The sequence below is a fragment of the Physeter macrocephalus genome, chromosome 8 (assembly GCF_002837175.3).
Source record: "Physeter macrocephalus isolate SW-GA chromosome 8, ASM283717v5, whole genome shotgun sequence".
NCBI lineage: Eukaryota > Metazoa > Chordata > Mammalia > Artiodactyla > Physeteridae > Physeter > Physeter macrocephalus.
In genome coordinates, this window is record NC_041221.1 from 10,608,483 (window position 1) to 10,627,354 (window position 18,872).

General features: G+C 47.3%; 1 protein-coding gene across 1 annotated transcript in view; it reads right to left on the minus strand.

Moving 5' to 3' along the window:
* Positions 1-18,872, minus strand: part of DSCAM (DS cell adhesion molecule) — a 759,593-nt gene that overhangs the window by 125,927 nt on the left and 614,794 nt on the right. The window contains exons 16-17 of the mRNA XM_024120069.1: positions 18,533-18,700; positions 7,621-7,691 (exon numbers count right to left, since the gene is read on the minus strand). Coding sequence (XP_023975837.1) covers positions 7,621-7,691; positions 18,533-18,700 — 239 coding nt within the window. The remainder of the gene's footprint in view (positions 1-7,620; positions 7,692-18,532; positions 18,701-18,872) is intronic.

Here is an 18,872-nt window from a genome sequence, read left to right on the forward strand (position 1 = left end):
GTGTTGAGAGTGGGCAACCTTGTCTTGTTCCTGATCTTAGAGGAAATGGTTTCAGTTTTTCACCATTGAGAACGATGTTGGCTGTGGGTTTGTCATATATGGCCTTTATTATATTGAGGTAAGTCCCCCTATGCCTACTTTCTGGAGAGTTTTTATCATAAATGGGCGCTGAATCTTGTTGAAAGCTTTTTTTTGCATCTATTGAGATTATCATATGGTTTTTCTCCTTCAGTTTGTTAATATGGTGTATCACATTGACTGGTTTGCATATATTGAAGAATCCTTGCACTCCCAGAATAAACCCCACTTGATCATGGTGTATAATCCTTTTAAGGTGCTGTTGGATTCTTTTTGCTAGTAGTTTGTTGAGGATTTTTGCATCTATGTTCATCAGTGATATTGGCCTGTAGTTTTCTTTCTTTGTGACGTCTTTGCTGGTTTTTGTTTCAGGGTGATAGTGGCCTTGTAGAATGAGTTTGGGAGTTTTCCTCCCTCTGCTATATTTTGGAAGCGTTTGAGAAGGATAGGTGTTAGCTCTTCTCTAAATGTTTGATAGAATTCGCCTGTAATGCCATCTGGTCCTGGGCTTTTGTTTGTTGGGAGATTTTTAATCACAGTTTCAATTTCAGTGCTTGTGATTTTTCTGTTCATAGTTTGAGAAGGACAGGTGTTAGCTCTTCTCTAAATGTTTGATAGAATTCACCTGTGAATCCATCCGGTCCTGGGCTTTTGTTTGTTGGAAGATTTCTAATCACAGTTTCAATTTCAGTGCTTGTGATTGGTCTGTTCATATTTTCTCTTTCTTCCTGGTTCAGTCTCAGAAGCTTGTGCTTGTCTAAGAATTTGTCTGTTTCTTCCAGGTTGTCCATTTTATTGGCCTATTGCTGCTTGCAGTTCATAACTTGCTTATAACCTAAGTGTTCTAAAACAGAACAGGGAAAGTGTTTGTCCTTAGGTATCTTGTATTATGCCAGGTTCATCCAGGCTCCATGTGAAGCTTTCAGGAGAAACCATCTGAAAAGACTGCAGGCTGATGAATGGAGTTGGCCTTGTTCTGAGTCCTTAGTTGAAGTTCAATTTATGTCTTGTCAGGGTGAATTAGCTGAGAGGTCCAGCCTTTTCCCTGGGATGGAACGGAGACAACCCTTCTAGACTGAGTCTCAGCCAACTTGTCTTCCCAGAATGCCCAGGTGTGAGCCTGCATCCCACACTCTTGGTGGCTCAGCAGCCTTTGGAAAGCTGGCCAGCATCTTCTTGCTGCCCTTTGAGGCTGGTAACTAAGAGGACTGCCTGGTTAGGTTGGGAGGCCGGCCAGGACCTTTAGGGCAGGCAGATTGGCAGCTCTGCTCTGGGACAGAGAACTGGGGTTCCAGGAAAAGGCCAATCACATGGCTAAACCAAAAGGGCTAATCTGATGGAGAGGTGCGGAGAGAGGCAGAACATATTCCAAAGAAGCAAATAAGCAATGAATGGTTTTATGAAAGGGATCTGTATATTTTATACATGTGCAAAAACGTAAGATGCTAATATAGCCATGTAGGGCTTTTTAAGGTGTCCAGGGGTTTCCAAAGGAAAGGTACCCCCTCTTTATATGCACATTTTAACATGAAGGTGAACAATGAGTGGTTCATGTATTTATTTAACAAATATTGACTGCGCTTCTACTGAGAATATAACAAACAAACAAAATATGCCCTCTACCCTCATAGAGCTTACGGTCTAGACAACTGTAAGAAGTTAAGAGAGAAAAATCCTACACCCTGTGGATGACCAAGAAGTTTTGAAATCAGTTTGGATTTTTCTTCTCTCGCTGTAGGGAAAAGAGGTAAGACTTGTTAATATGAGAAGGGCTGACAGTTCCTTATCTATTTGTCAGGCATACTGGTCATCAAGATTCTTAATAAAACTGCAGAAAATCTAACTCTAGTACCAGTGGATTAGGTCATAAAAGAAATGTAAATTTTGTAATTTTTTCATAGCCTAAGGATGAAAGCAAGAGTTTAAAAATTAAGTAAAATTAATTTCAAGGCAACGCTTTTGAATTTCAACTGACTTAGGAAAGAAACATGTCGACTTACTACTCCAGTTATGCTAAGGTTCAGTTTACAATTTGGAAAGAAAGTGGTAGCAGGTAAAATGTACAGGTTACCTATTTTCTTTAACCTTAGTGGGGTTGGGTAACATTTATAACATGAGGCTGGAAGGACTAGGAAGAGGAAATAATAGTTGTTGAACCTTTCCATGTACGAGTGCAATATCGTCATTCAACGTACTTTAGCTCATCAGTTGCTTCGAAGCCCGGCAGGCAAAGTCAGATTGCCAAGGTAGGTAGGGGTCCTTTGACAGGGTCGCGAGCCCTCAGATCTTGGGCAAACCCCTGCAACCTGAGGAGGCCGTACAGAACTGGGTATACCCAGCACACAGATCCAACAGTATAAAGCTTGTAGGAATTGAGCAGAGCGCCTGGCAGAGAGCAAATGCTCAGGAAGACAGGTTTCCCAGGAATCCCAGCCAGGAAATACCAGTGCTAGAAGGTGCTCCTTTCCAGTGGGGTATTCCTTTCCCTGAAGGAAGAAGGATTTGGATGTAGAAGTCAAGTGGCGTCTGCAGTTTATTAAATCATTGCTATGAAGATCACTGGCAATAGGCAGTTTTGTTTTTAAACGACAAACGAAGCCATTTTCCCATTGTAAGAGCTCTTCTCTGAAACATATACTAGATTGTAATGATGCCTCAATTACTGGGAATTATTGGGGATTGTGGAGGTGTGGTGCTCTAGTTAAAAGTATCCTTCAGATTTTTAAAATTTAATTAAATCCCCAAATACCCAGCGTTCATATTTTATGGAAATCCCGTGTCTTCTGCAATGTTATTCATTCTAAATAAAATCTCAGTCAGAGAGGATGATACCGAAGGGCAGGGAAGTGGCAAAATCATTCTCAGGACTTTTATCCGGAGTCAGTTTGTTTTCAGCAGTGCAATATTCAAGCAGTGGAAAATTTCATATTTTCAGGATAGCCTATGGCTCTAAAAGATTTCTCATTCAAAACAAAACAAAACAAAACATTTACGTCCATAGGAAAAAAAAGTCTCTGCCTTAAATCGCATTCTCTGGGTAAATGTTTTGTGATATCTGTAGTAATTAAATATTCCAAACTCTGAAAGTTTTATTTAATGAGCATATGGAAATAGCCTTCAAACTGTCCTCAATTTGCATAAAATGGGATCAGTTGATTCTGAGACTGACCAGAAGAGAAGGTGACAGGGACTGTCAAAAGAGACTCCTTCTGTCAGTGTTTTTATACTTAGGCGACAGACTAAAATCTGAATTTTCTGAAAAACCAAAGAATTCTCATGTAGTTTTACAGTTTTCAGGTACTTGATCAAATACGTGGTTATCAGTAATCTGTAGCCTTCAATATTCTTTCTGATTTTGAATAACCCCAGCAGAAACATGCAGTAATTTGTATTTACTTATGCCAAAGGCTTATGCAAACTTTTTGTTTTTCAAGGGGTGTGTGGAACAAGAGCTAGGAAGTGAACTTTTGTTATCATTTACCTAATTTTTATTTTACTTAGAACTCTTACTTTATCTCTTGAGTTCTTGTTAAGGCACTGCTTAGCAACTTTAAGTAACTCAAAATATGTAAAATTATGGAAAAGCCCTCTCTGAGCCTTCATCTTCCATAATATAGACAAGTTAACATGGTCCCGGTTCTTGGGCATCTTCCTGTGGGCTTACATTTAAGAGATGCTCGGACGCCCATTTCCTCTAAAATGTATCACACTTTTACTGGATCATTACTACCATTTATTTTGCAATCCATTAGAGTAGAAACCCACGTGCAGAATGGCTGGTCTATCTGGGACACAATGTGGGTACAGTGGTCCGCCACTGTACGCTCCGGAGTATTGTACTGTAGCGTGAATTAGACTCTCGCCATCTTACAGCCTGGGTTTGGGAGATCCTAAAAGCTAGGGGGCCTTCTCCACGGCAGTTTCTGAAAGACATGTGCTTCAGAGGCTAGCGCGACATAAGCCCTTGTTATTCACATATGCACTCATTCATTCATTCCTTCATACAGACCTGCCAGCCACGAGGATCGAGGATAAATAAGACACTCCCTGCCTCCAAGGAGCTCACAAAACAGCAGAGGAGATGCGACAAAATGGACTGTAGAAAGCGTGTGACAGGGATCTCATGGAGCTATCTCCCAGAATCATGGGTAACGCAAAGGGTTGAACAATTAATTTGGAGATTTACACATCTTCACAGAGGGAGTCAGGCAGGACCAGAGCACTGAGTAAGCAGGACGGGACAGGTGGGGGGTGGAGGGGGGGATGCTACCAACACTGAGAGCAGCAATGACAGTTGAGGAGAGAAGAGGACAGCACGGTCCCCTAGAACCGGGGGAGGAGAGGGTGGTAAACCTGAGACAGGATGCTGCAGCCTGAGGCTGGTGGCTGGGCTGTCCTATGGGGTTTGGTCTATAGCCAGTAAGGCATGTGTAACCTCTGGCGGACTTGAAAATTTAAACATTTGAAACTTTTCTTTGGTGAAAGAAATAACCAAGTTAAGCAGGAAAAGTTGTTAATTTCGTTCACTAGAAGGTGTATGTTACAAAAGTGTTGCTTGTACGGGGATAATTAAACAAATTTAACTTCTGTCTCTGATGTTATGAAATGTCCGCCAAGCTGCCCGTGACCTTTAAGAGGTTTAGTGTCTAAAATGGCTATTTCCCCACCCAGAGCCCAGAGCTGTTCTTCCCTCTATCTCATGTCTCTTCATTGAGCACAGCTTTTACTTCTGATGAGTTTTCTTGTGACCCTCAATGAGTTTCTGCCTCAGTCCCCCCAATATTTCCATCCCGGCTGACAGATGTGTGGCCCCCTCCTTGGGCTAACACAATTTCTTCCTCTTTCTTTACTTCTTTCTCTCCTTTCCTATTAGCCTCTTTACACAAAATGTAAGTCTGGGACTTTAATGCCATAAAATAAAGGCATATCTTACGTAACATATCATACTTTGGATTACCTAGACTTGCATACAGTTTGGTTGAATCAGTGACACACTTTCATGACACAATCAGGCCAGTGTGAAATGAGAGCCAATCAACGGGCAGCCCCTACTCCACTCAGTGGTACCCACATCCTTTTCTGCAGCCTGCTACCCTGTGAGAAATCACGGTTCCATGAATAGGACAGCAAAACCAGTTCACAGTCTAGTGGAGGTGAGGCCTCCTTTCAATAGCCCACGACTTGTTCATCCTTTTGACATTCAGAAGAAATTTAACTGCAACCTACTGACTTTTCCTGCTGCTTTTCTATGGAGACAGAAAGGATGCAATGGCTTTTAAAGCCTCTGAAGTTTCTATTTTTAGTTATAAGAGCTCTGGGGACAGACACCTCTCTCCTGCAGGATACAGAAAGCTCTAGGGGCCACCGTAATAGCTTTTCAGTGGCAAAAGGCAAGAGAATGCGGAGGGCTGGTGGAGGAAACTTCCCAGCCTTTAACACAAGACAGAGTGAGTCAGCATTCCATTTGCCCGGTGGCTGGGCTGCGCGTGGGGCTGTGGCTTGCTGAGTGCCTTTTATCGCGCAATGTGTGATGCTCACAGCTGGCGGATGTGCTCACAAAGACGAATGGCCCCCTCCCCACCTGGCTCGGCCTGCCCTGTCTGAGCAGCTGAACAGTTGCGGTGTGTTACCTGCTGGAATCACAGCTCAGTGGCCGGGCTGTAAAAAGACAGCACGAAGGGGCTTGCTGCCCTACTGTGTGTTAACACCCAAGGTGATGTCCACCCCAACCTTGAAAATCCTTTTTTTTTTTTTTTTTTTATAGAGGCTGGTCATTTTATGAAAGACCTGATGCTAGAAGGAAAAAACCCAACAAGTGGTGCAACGAATGAGGTTTTTAATGGGACCGAGAGGTGGGCAGTTTGAAGACCTCACTGTGGCTCTTACCTTCCTCTCTGAGTGAGAACACAGAAAAAATGGCAAGGAAGGAGGTAAGAAGAGAACATGTGCGATGAGAGAAACCCCGAAGTGGAAAAGTAAGTGCAACTTTGCAGACGTTCTGACCCAGTAACAGCATTCTAGATAAAATGGAATTTCGGCTAAGGCAGGTGGTTCCAAGATCACATAGAGGGGGTGACTAATTCTCAAGCAGTTTCACGCACCACGTCAGTGACTTCAAGATCCCTGGGGCAGCACTGCCTAGTGTGCTGGTGTGTGATGAGCTTGGGCCAGAATATCAATCAACACTGTTTCCTTCACTGAGAAAGTTTTGCTAAGAACAACATGTCTGCCCGAGGAAACAGCATGCTGAATGGTGTGCTTGTTTGCATTGTGGCTCAGCTTTCTCTCCCAGCAGCTGGCAATGAGCCCTCAGCTCACCAGCAGCCAGTCTGCATCTGCTGGCCATGCTGGAGGGACCACGGCCTGGGACGGCAGCTGGCCCAGCGCCGCCCCCCTTCCCTGGGTGTGTGTGAGGCCACCGCTAGCTAGGGGCACAGCAAGGACCTCTGTCCTCCCTGCCACTTGGCGGGCTGTCTACCACACCATGATTTGCCATTTAGGAAAAGCAATTAGGAAAAGTTTCCACTGGATGAATTAACGAGTGCGGTCATGCATGTCCGTTTCCCAATTTGCGAGTGGAGAGCAGCACTTAGGACACAATCACGATTCAAAGACTAAAAAGAAGGCCCCCAAACTTCACTCTCTGTAGATACAGAAGTTGCTGTAAATGTATTCAAAATGTGGATACAAATACTGGAATTTAATAAAAGGGTTTTGTTCTTTTTTTTTTTAACATCTTTATTGGAGTATAACTGTTTTACAATAGTGTGTTAGTTTCTCCTTTACAACAAAGTGAATCAGTTATACATAGACATATGTTCCCATATCTCTTCCCTCTTGTGTCTCCCTCCCTCCCACCCTCCTTATCCCACCCCTCTCGGTGGTCACAAAGCACAGGGGTGATCTCCCTGTGCTATGCGGCAGCTTCCCACTAGCTATCTAATTTACATTTGGTAGTGCATATATGTCCCTGCCACTCTCTCACTTCGTCACAGCTTACCCTTCCCCCTCCCCATGTCCTCAAGTCCACGCTCTAGTAGGTCTGTGTTAATAAAAGGGTTTTTAATCTAACTCTGCCGCATGAAAGTTTCACATGGATAAATTTGCTGTACACCTGAAACTAACACAACATTGTAAATCAACCATACTCCAATAGAAAATAAAAATTTTAAAAAGAAAAAAAAAAAAGGTGTTCATGCCTTTGGCATCATAACACTTAACATGAGTGAAGTGCTCTCCACCCTCCATGGAAAAAGTGCCAGGAAGACAAGCGTTTGCTGAGTTTACCTTCCAGGTGACCCTGATGCTCTGAGAGGAGATGGGCTCCAGGTGAACTTCCTGAGGTGGGCCGTCAGGAGCTGGAAAGACCAAAACCCACAGACCGGTTAGAGAGGGGTTCCAGAGCGTACAGGAATAAAAATTTTAAAAAGAAAAAAAAAAAAAGGTGTTCATGCCTTTGGCATCATAACACTTAACATGAGTGAAGTGCTCTCCACCCTCCATGGAAAAAGTGCCAGGAAGACAAGCGTTTGCTGAGTTTACCTTCCAGGTGACCCTGATGCTCTGAGAGGAGATGGGCTCCAGGTGAACTTCCTGAGGTGGGCCGTCAGGAGCTGGAAAGACCAAAACCCACAGACCGGTTAGAGAGGGGTTCCAGAGCGTACAGGAACCCACACAATAATACGCAGGCCCAGAAGACAGGCCACAGCAGCTTTAGTGGGGAAACCAATTTTGCAGAGTCGCTGCATACAATGTTTACCTCGTGCTCACTCGCTCCTAGAAAAAATAGATTCTGGGCACTCAACCTCGAGTTCTTCCTCACCTTGTCCTTGACAACTTGAGGAATAAACCTCAAGTTAATAAACGCGTAAAACAGGAAGTTGTAAAGCAACGTCTCTTTGATAAAACTCTGTAGTGGCTGCTGAAGACCCCTCTCCTTCCTTTGGAAGTTTTGTTTAGTGACGTGCACTGGGGCCCCTCAGGATGCTCAGAGCTACTTAGGGAAGAGAAGAAAAGGCTTTTGAGTCTCTTGGATGGCTTCAGTTCTCTACACTTTCCAATGGGAAACACTTATTAACCTGCGGCTGCAGCCACAGAGGACAGACACAGTGAAAGAGTGAAACAAAGCATGCAACTCACTCCAAACTATTTCCAGTGGTTGCAGGGGGGTCACCTACCCCCCAGGGACAGTCAATCACTAGGTACTAGGGATGTGCCCTGTACTACGTACACAGCATGGAACTTAGAGAGAGGAGACATCCTTGTCCAGCAAGAGTCTGTAATCGAATCAGAACACCGGGCCGAGCACACAGAGAGGAAGATGTGGATACAACACAGCACATACTCAAGTGTCTTCGGAGAAACGGAAGCAGACGGTAACCCAGGGGTCAGCAGGGAGAGACCCCATTGGTGATCACATACTGTCCGAAGGACAGTTTTTCAATCCCTGCTTAGCTACCAAAGGGCCATTTCTGTGGATGTGGAGATGCCAGTTTGCAGAAGGGTGAGGAACACCGGGAGATGAGAAATCAGGAGTGGCGAACGGAAACCAACCTGAAGCATTCAGAAGTGGGAGGAAGGGGAAAGACAAGGGTCATTTTAGGGGAGATGCGAGAGCAAGGGAAACATGCCTTCTGTTTTTCAGAGAAAGAAGTTCTGAGTGACAGCACAGTGCAGTTGCTAAGTTGGTGGGTGTCTGAGTCTTTCTGCCTGAGTTCAAAGTCTTGCTCCCTCGCTTAGTAGCTGGGTGGTCTTTTCCAGGTTACTTAATTTTTCTGTGCCTCAGTCTCCTTCTCTATATAATGGGGCAATACAATTTACATCAGGGTTGTCATGAAGACAGTTGTGCTCAGAACACATAAGCAGTAACGATGATTATTATTCTCACTGGGTGTTTTCACGGGGGGAGTTGGAGAAATTCAAATAGCCAAAAGAAAAGTTACACTCGAAGGGACGATGTCCCAGCAGAGAAGCGAGAGGACAGAAGCAGGAGGGGAGGTGGTGGAGCGAGGGGGGCGTAGGGGCCAGAGCCGCGGGGATGGGAGGAAGAGGAAGCAAGGGGGCGCTTCGGCAGACCTACTGGGGAGGGGAGCAAGGTGAGCGAAGACACAGGTACGCTTGCTGCTTTTGGAGGGAGCAGGTTCAAATCTGAGAGTCTCTCTTTTCACCCGAATCCTAAGGGGCAAAGTCAGGGGAGAGTAGTGGGCACCAGAAACACAGTAGAGGCTTGGACTGTTGCAGTGGCCTCTGGAGAAGAGCGTGCCCTGCACGTGAGAGCACTGACCCGCCGGCGGGGGTGATTTCACCCATGAGGATAGTGTGCAATGGAGCCAGCCGTCTCGTAAGACCACTGATGGCTGCAGGAGAAATGTCGCTGGGTGGATGGGGGATAAACAGCGACAACGGGAGAGAGGCAGCGGATGCCGGAATTGTTACTCAGTAGCGTAATGAAACCTGAGGGCTGCTCCCCTACACGAAGGAAGAAAGGAGGGGGGCAATTCCACAGTCGGGGCTGGTGGGACTGGGGGAGAATGGGAACATGAGGGTGCAAGAGAGGAAGCCCGATTTCCAGAAAGGACGATTCATCACATTTGAGAAATATGAATTGGAAGGGAAGTGGGGACATTGTACCGAGGTGTCTGCTCAGCTGCTGGAAATGTTTACAAGAACCAGGGCGAGAGTCAGCGCAGCAGGTTGCTCCGGCCTGCCCGCCCTGCATCCGCAGTCTAGCGAAGCCCTCCCTGAAATCGACGCTTAAAGTCTCTGTCCTCACTGGGGACATAGCCTCTGCCCCCGACAGCCTGCTCCAGACCAGCATCTGTGCCTGGCCCAGGTGTCAGTTTTGTTCCTAAACATTCATTCTGGTCTTCACTTTACCTCTTTCAAGGGGACACGGGCCCAGCTCACGCTTCAAACTTCTCGCCTGTCACGCTAACTTTGCCCCGCTCTGTGTCCCGCCTTCCTCTGCAGGTGTCTGTTCTGTGCGCCCCACCTCCACGCACCCTATGTCCCAGCCAGGTCCAATATCTCAGGGGAACCTAAACACACCTGCCCCCGGGCAGATCGGAGCCTGTCTTGGGCCTCCATCAGTTTCCTGCCTGTGCCCACAAGCCCCCGGCTCAGCTTGGGGACAGTCTTTCCCTCTTTTCCCAACAGACTTGCAGCTGTGTGGCCTCCGGAACCCAGTCCAGAGAGAGTCCTCGCTTTGAAGGGTGAAGCCGTGCTCGGACGCTGAGGCTCAGAGCACTCTTCTCCCTCCCCAGCAGGGCACGGGGTAGTTAGTTAGTTTTCGAGGGGTCCTGCAGCCTCCTGGGTTTATCGATTCTCCAGGTGAAAGGCTGTGCTAGCATTGAAGCTCGTTTCTGGAACAGTAACCCAGGGAGAGGCTGGCGTCCAGCTAATCGTGATCATTGTTACGTGTCTACACCACAGTTCTGCTCACAGGGTCAAGCCCTTTACGCGGGAACATTTCGATATCAGATCCAAGGAAAGCACGTGGAACAGATTTCTCTCACACACCGAGAGTTCTGTGGTCAGCGAGAAGCACGTGGTTCGTCCATTAAAATCCTTGAAAAATTATGTTGAGGTCTGACGGCTATACTGATGCTCGATTTTTTAAATTTAATTATGCTAACTCACAGTGAAGAAGGAACCTGCTCGCTCGAACTCGAAGGCACTGTTGGGGCCCCATCCATTCCGCATCCTTTGGCCTTTGCCGCAGCCTTTTCAGGGGCATGGCAGGCAACCGTCACAGCCTTCATTTTCTCGTTGAGACATAGTCATCATTAAAAACAAAGGTACTGGGAGAGTGTTTAAAAAATGTCCTTGATTCTATCAGAAAACATAAAGTGTGAACTGGGGACAGTTGGTTTTTTCAGTTTGGTCTGGTATTTTATGAAGGTCCCCGTGAAGCATTGGAGGGACAGTCCCTGACTCCAGGACAGACGTGACTATTTGCAAGAACACAAAACCTTTTTTACTTAGCCTATAAATACTTCTGTGACTTGTTGGTAATTCATTTATTAGTCTGCCTAGTCTCTGAAGTGGATGCACTCAGGTCTCCCCTCTCTTAAAAATAAAGTGATAGAAACTATATTAAAGGCAGCAACTAAAAGAATGTAACCCATATACTCACAAGGGCACCGTGCCCAACATAACTAGGAAGAGTTTTTGTTTGGGTGCTGAAATTTCTACTCTAAGTTTCTAAAACGTTATAAGACAAACCCTTTAAAAATGATATAAAAAATGAGTCTGCTTGGAGAATTTTAGTGCTTTCCTTACAACTCCTGTGCAGTAATTTTTTTTTCATGGATCCTCATCTCATTGCAGAAGGACAATTTCTGTAAAATTAGGATCCAAGGCAGATAGAATTCCCAATGCTGACATGATTGAAGATCAACCATTAGGCATCCACATTAACCACATTTGAAAATTGTGTTGACATTTGACATTTAAAAATTTATTTAATGCTCTTGAATTGAAGCTGTCCTATAAATAGAAAGCATGGTTTTTTCTTCTCATTTTTAAGCGGAATATTTAGCTTTTCCCTGTGGGAAGAGAAGGCTAGGGGTAAGAATTAACGATGAATGTGATTTTCCAAAATACAAAATTTCTGCATTTCTACAGAAGCCAAAACTATTCAATCTGTAAAAGAGTAATAAACGAAGACTATAATTTACAGTTCCTAATTTTGTTTCTAGGCAAGGCAACTTCTACTAATTCTGTTTGGCTGAAAATACAGGGATGACAGACCCTTCCTAATTGTCAGACCCGAGACGGTCCTCTATCCTTTCCAGGCAGGGAAGGAACGCCGAGACTCAAGCCTCAACACTCCCCTCTGCCCGCAAATTATTCTCTCCTCCATGTACTGGTCTCCTGGCTTCGCCCAGAGGCTTGGGGCTCAGTTGCTTATGGGGCTGGGATAAGCCACCCCAGTGGGAGGCGCTCCCAAACTTCTATCTCTGATTCCTCTCGGGGAATTTACTGAGGGCCTACCGTGTGCCAGGCCCAAAACTGGGCAGAGACTGGGCAAAAATGGGCAACAAAAGGGACTGAAGGAAAACTTCATGATCTACCACCATATGCTCATCTCTGACAGAAGCAGTGTGGCAGTCCAGTGGTTAGGACTCGGTGCTCTCATTTCCAGGAGTTCGATCCCTGGATGGGGAACTAAGATCCCACAAGCCATGCAGCGTGGCCCAAAAAAAAAAAAAAAAAAGTAGCCTGGGCAAGCAGAATGTGCAGAATATTCTTTGCTGGGCAGAGGAGACCAAGAGAGAGCTCAGCAAGAATCAAAATAGAACCAAGAACAGTTGACCCCCAGATGGGGAAAGGATGAAATCATGTAATGATTATTTATCAAATAAATAGCTTATTCATTTAAACTGTTATTTCTTTAGCACCTGTTATGTGCCAAATGCTGTTCTGGGTGTCTGGGACACAGCGGTGAACAAAACAGACAGCTATTCCTGCCTCTGTGGGAGAGACCAAAACTATAGATCCTAAACAAAAGAAATCAGCAAATTATATGGTATGCGGATGGTATAGAGTGTATTTTTTAGAAAGGAGAGTGTTAAGGGAGGGAGGGGACCAAGAGTGCCTGAGCAGGAGTGGACTGACATTTAAATGGGGGGCGGGGGGGGGGCTTCCCTGGTGGCGCAGTGGTTGGGAGTCCGCCTGCCGATGCAGGGGATGCGGGTTCGTGCCCCGGTCCGGGAAGATCCCACATGCCGCGGAGCGGCTGGGCCCGTGAGCCATGGCCGCTGAGCCTGCGCGGGTCCGGGAAGGTCCCACATGCCGCGGAGCGGCTGGGCCCGTGAGCCGTGGCCGCTGAGCCTGCGCGTCCGGAGCCTGTGCTCCGCAGCGGGAGAGGCCGCAGCGGTGAGAGGCCCGCGGACCGCAAAAAAAAAAAAAAAAATTTAAAAAAAATTTTAAAGAATGGGGGGGCGGTCAGGGTAAGACTCATTGAGAAGATGCAACTGAGGGAAGACCTGATAGAAGTATGCGGCGGGGGGGGAAGGACATTCCAAACCATTCCAGAATAATTCCAGAACATTTCAGAACATGCCAGGATAGCTGGCAGGAATACACGGAGCATGCATGACGAGCAGCAAAGGGGGCAGTGATCTATTTAGGCTTAATTTCCAACGTCTCTGAATGGAGGCTGGGGCAGGACGCCGACTGCAGAAGCAGACGGCTGAAGGCTCGGGTATCGGGCATGCCCGGCTCTCAGCCGGCAGACCCTGTGCAGCGGACTCTCTCCCTGAAGAGCACAGATGATGCCACACGGGGCCCTCATGGGCCCCTCCATCCACGTGTCTATTGTGCGCCGATGCCCTTTATCCTTGAGCCCTCATCGCACGCCCTTGCGTCGGCCTCCAGCTCGGCACACGGGAAACTCTCCTCGTTGGACCAGAGCTGCTACTCTGGACGTGACGAAAGATGATGCAGAGCCTGTTCACTCAGTCCCCGGACCCGAAGGAAACCCACCAGCTCCCTGTGGTAACCCTTCGGTCATCCTGACCTTCCGTCTCCCGTGCGTCTGAAAATTCAGCGATTATTCAACACTGAGTTTTGCCCCGCGTCACGGAACATTCACGTTCTAGGGGCAGAGTCATCAGGAAAATGGTGACGGGATCAGCCACCCCCACCTCGGTCACAGGCACTAAGCGACACGTGACCTTAGGGGCACAGCTGCCAACGGGGACGCCGGTCTCGGGTGAGGGTCAGCGGACGTCACATGAGGATCAGTGTCAAAGAAACCCGGCCGGTCAGTGCTCTTCTGAGCCTTTAGGCGCTAACCTCCTTAATGCTTGACCTCGGCTCCACTTTCTCTCTCGACTTCTCCGCTCTGGGGGGGCTGAGGGCTGCTGAGGCGGGTCGGGAGGTGTGCTAGACATTGATCTGTGCTTTGGGGCTCTCGCCCAAGGTCCAGTGCCTCAGAGGGTCTGTTAACACGTTTGTGAGTCGCACTTGGAAACGCCCACACCGTCGTGCACACTCGGAAGCAGGCTGGTTTCCAGCATTAGCTGGGGCTCTGCTGCACACGTGGCAGGGGGTCTCTCTTCCCTCAGCCTTGCGATGGATGACACAACAGAAATCCAAACCTGAAGTGCCATCGTGGCGAGACCGAACTTAGGGATCCGGAAACTGTTTCTGTAAAGGGCCAGATCCTACAGATCTAGGCTTTGCAAGCTACATGCCGTGTCTGTGGCATATTCTTCTTCCTTTTGTTTTTTCTTTTTATAATGCAAAAACTGTTCTTAGCATGAGCGTTGTAAGTGGAATTTACACGGGGTGTAGTTCGCCGAACGCTTGACTGCAAGAAGGATGGATGCTGGTTAACTGGGACCTATGGTTATAGCCTAAAGGGTACCTGCTACCTACCCAGGTACTGGGTAGTACCTACCAAAGGTACTGCTACCTACCCAGCTCCAGCTTCCGGCTGGGATGCCTCCGTGGGCCTCGTTAGAGCTCCGATGGGCGCGCCTTCTCTCTCCTGCCTCCCTCTTTGTCCACCTTCCGGACCTGCCCTGTTGCCTTTCTCTACTTTTCTCTCTTCATGACGCCATTCAAAACGTCAGTGTGGTTTTAATCCTCCATATGTTTTCCTCACCACACCACACACACACACACACACACACACACACACACACACACTGCTCATTGTGTGTATTTCTAAGACAGTCCAGTAAGGCAGGTTTAAGGACGTTTCATCCACGTATACTGAGCCGTCTCCCTGTGTCAGACACACATGAGGGGTACAAACATGAGTGGCCCACGGCCCCTTGGAGAAACGATGGCTCAAAGGCTGTTGTCAGAAGGAATTCTACCTGGTGCGCTAACACCATCCCGGAGACTGGAAAAGGCACCGCACCAGGGGAGATGTTTGGCCTGCTTTCCAAGGGAGAGTACAGAAAAGTAGGCGTAGACCTTGAAGGGCTTCCGGACAGGGGCAGGCGCAGCTCACACACGGAGGAGGGCGCAGGAAGGGGGCTCATCGCCGATCTGGCCACGGGGAGTCCAGTGTAGCTTCAAGGGAGTGACGGGGTGGAGAAGACCCAGGCCTACACCTCAGGCTCACTTCCTCAGCAGGTAGGCAGTGAGAGGCATATCCTCAGGTGCCCCAGACTTGGGCGCCCCGCATTACCATAAAAACGAGTGGGTCTATGGCTTCCAGAAGCTTCCATCTGGGGATTCTCACTGCTTAAGTGATGACCTCATTTCTTCAGGGCGAGAGGGCAGTAAGGGCCGGAAAAAGTTCTCTCGAGATGGCTCCAGCTCCCTAAAGATGTGCCTTTGGGGATCCTCGCCAGGAGGTGGCAGGAACAATCTAGGGCCACCGCAGGCAGTGCTAGAGAGAGTACCTTTGGTCAGGAGAGCTGCCCTCTGTTTTACGTGAGTCACACGTAAGAAAATGACTTTTTGATTTCAGTCATGCAAACCTACGCACCACGACAAAGCCAAATTCTGCTTTGCGGCTTTCCTTTGCACAAGCCTGACCTTTCCTTGCATTCTCTCTTAGCTCATCGGAAGAGTAAATGACGGGCTGTGGGCTGCCAGCAGCCAGCACCCAGGTGAAACCCCAAAGGCCAGCCCAGGGTCCAAGCAGGGGGCTCTGCATCCGTCTGTCTGCAGAGACGCCTGGGAGCGGGCCGCACGCTGGTGACCGGGGACCAGGAGCGGCTGTTCACCTGGCCTCCCGGCTGGAGAGAGAAGCGCTGCCATGGCAACTGCCAGCTTCAGGGAGATCACAGAGGAAATGACAGAATAAGCAACAGCAGCTGCATTGGTCACGGCGGCGATGGGGAAAGCAGCGCGAAATGCACCAACGGAAAAACATCCCTGCCTTGAGAAGGTTGTGGAGATGGGCAGAGTCGGAAAATGGCTAAAACGAAGGAGAAGGATCAGCCCTGAGCCAAAGTGTTCATTTCGGGGCAGCTTATTCTCCCTAAATCCCCAGCATGATGAAACTCCAGGAAATTAGTGTGCTGTTTACATAAATATTTCAAGAAGATTCTGTTTTTGCAGGAGCCTATTAACACTCATTTCCTACTTATTTCTGAGCAATGCAATGTACTTTCAGAGTTTGGGATTTTTTTTTCAATTATCCAACATGTTTGCAGTGAAGAGGCCTTGAAAACAATTTTCAAGAACTGATGTGCTCTCGAGCTGAGAAATGAATTCTCATCTGCAGTTCAGGAAAAACAGGAAACGTTAACCTGCTTCCTTGAGGACCATGTTGATTGTACACAGCAAAGGGATTATATTTGTGCATTTGCCGTGATCCAGCAATCCTGCTTCTTGGAATTTAACATAAAAAATAATGTTGCAAATGGGAAAAGATATATCACAAGGATGTTCATCACAGTAGTATTTATGATAACGAAAAATTGAAGAGAGGTGCAAATCAAAACTGCAGGGAGGTACCACTTCACCCCAGCCAGAATGGCCACCATCCGAAAGTCTACAAGCAATCAATGCTGGAGAGGGTGTGGAGAAAAGGGAACCCTGCTGCAGTGTTGGTGGGAATGTCAACTGGTGCTGCCACTATGGAGAACTGTATGGAGGTTCCTCAAAATAACTAAAAATAGAGCTACCATATGATCCAGCAATCCCACTCCTGGGAATATTATCTGGAAAAGATGAAAACGCTAATTCGAAAAGATACACCCCAACGTTCATAGCAGCACTATTCACAATAGCCAAGACGTGGAAGCAACCCAAATGTCCGTTGACAGATGAATGGATAAAAAAGATGTGGTACATATGCACAATGGAATATTACTCAGCCACAGAAAAGAATGAAATAATGCCATTTGCAGCAACTTGGCTGGACCTAGAGATTATCATACCAAGTGAAGTAAATCAGACAGAGACAAGTATCATACGATATCACTTATACGTGGAATCTAAAAAATGATACAAATGAACTTATTTATAAAACAGGAACAGACTCACAGATATAGAAAAGAAACTTATGGTTACCAAAAAGGAAAGAGGGGGAGAGATAAATTAGGAGTTTGGGATTAACAGATACACACTACTATATGTAAAACAGATAAGCAATAAGGACCTACTGTATAGCACAGGGAACTATTCTCAATATCTTGTCAGAAATTATAATGGAAAAGAATCTAAAAGAGAATACGTACATATATATATACAAACATATATATGTATAACTGAATCGCTTTGCTGTACACCTGAAACTAACACAACATTGTACATCAACTATACTTCAATTAAAAAATCAATAACTGACATACCTAAAACTGTGGGGTTTGCTAAAGAAATGGTGGAAGGTAGAATTACAAATTGTAGGAAAGTCCTCAAGAGATACAGGAGAGTGATATCTATGCGAAGTGCCATCAATGAAGGTGACAGAGAAGCAGGTGGTGGGAAGGGTCAAGAACAACCCCCGTTGAAAGATGCAGCGACCTCTTGTGGAAGCTTAGCTATTCGGGGGTGATCCCCTTACTCTTGGTGACTTTGGAACTAGGGTTCTGAGACCAAGCTTCCACCTTCCCTGCAGCAGCAGGGACCAGCTGGTTAGCTCTGACCGGGGGCAGGAAAAGAAAAGCTAGGTTTGGGGCCGGACACTCTTCTGCCCCCCCAAAGATGAGCCAGGCCACGGTTCCTCACCTTTCCTTCCCCAGAGAAGCCCTAGGGCGGCTTGCATCCTCCTGTCCTGCCAGGAGATGGGCTGGCAGGCAGGCTGCACGGCCACTGCCTAATCGCTCGGTCCTCTGCGCACAGGTTACTGCCACCCCCGGCAACCACGAGTGAACCTCCCTGTTGAAGGGTGTGCGTCCCTGTGTGTCCGTGTGCGCACGCGTGCGTGTGTGATGAATAGTTTAGTGTGTGACATCAACATATTCATGGGTAGCGCTAGGTGGTAGGATTGCGCGAGCTGTTCTGTCTTCAAAACGCCTAGCTCTACCTTCCATGTGTTTTCAACACCATAAGAAATACTTTGTAATAGGAAAAAAGTGCGCTACTCTGGATGATAGAGATATTGACATTTCTAGTCGGTCAAATAACCTGTGCCTCCGCCTCCCCTCTCCCCACCCAGAGAATATTCTTGCCATTTCCTAGTTAAGGGATCCCCCCTCCCCTGACTGCACAGCCCCTTGAGCAAGACATAGGCTCACGGTTCTCCTGCCTTCTGGACTCCACGCCTCCAGACAAAGGGATTGTAAGAACAGCGTGTGGTTCTTTAAATCTCACTAGCTCGCTAGCCTCACAGGTCTTTCTTTTAAGTCTTAGGTGTGAGAACCTTGACCTAAGTCCTGTTTGAAGAGCACTGCTTTCAAAGTGGGCGGCAGAGAGCCATCTGTGTTTCTGATGGGGCGCAGAGCTACGGAGAGCAGTCGTCCAAGCTGTGACCCTGCATTAACCACCTGGGTCCCGCGGGCCAGCTCCCAGCCCCTGGGCCCCTGCCGGTCAGACATACCTGCCTCGTCCGCGGTGATGGACAGCTCGTTGCTGGGCTCACTCTTGCCAATCCGGTTCTTGGCGTACATTCGGATGCTGTAGGTGGAGGAAGGGTGGATGTCAATGATGGTGGCCGAGTTCAGCTGAGGGGAAACATCTTTGGTTCTCTGAGCAGAATCCCAGGAGTCTTTGGGGTTTTGTTTTTCAAAAAAGAAGAGATAGAGATGTGAGTTTTTTCCCTCTGCCTTTGAAAGTTCCCAAGTAGGAATTTAAAAAACAAAAACAAAAAAAGGAAGAAGAAAAGAAAAAAAAGTGACAACTCCAAGTGAATTCTTAACGCAATGCTGCCAGGGTTCCCG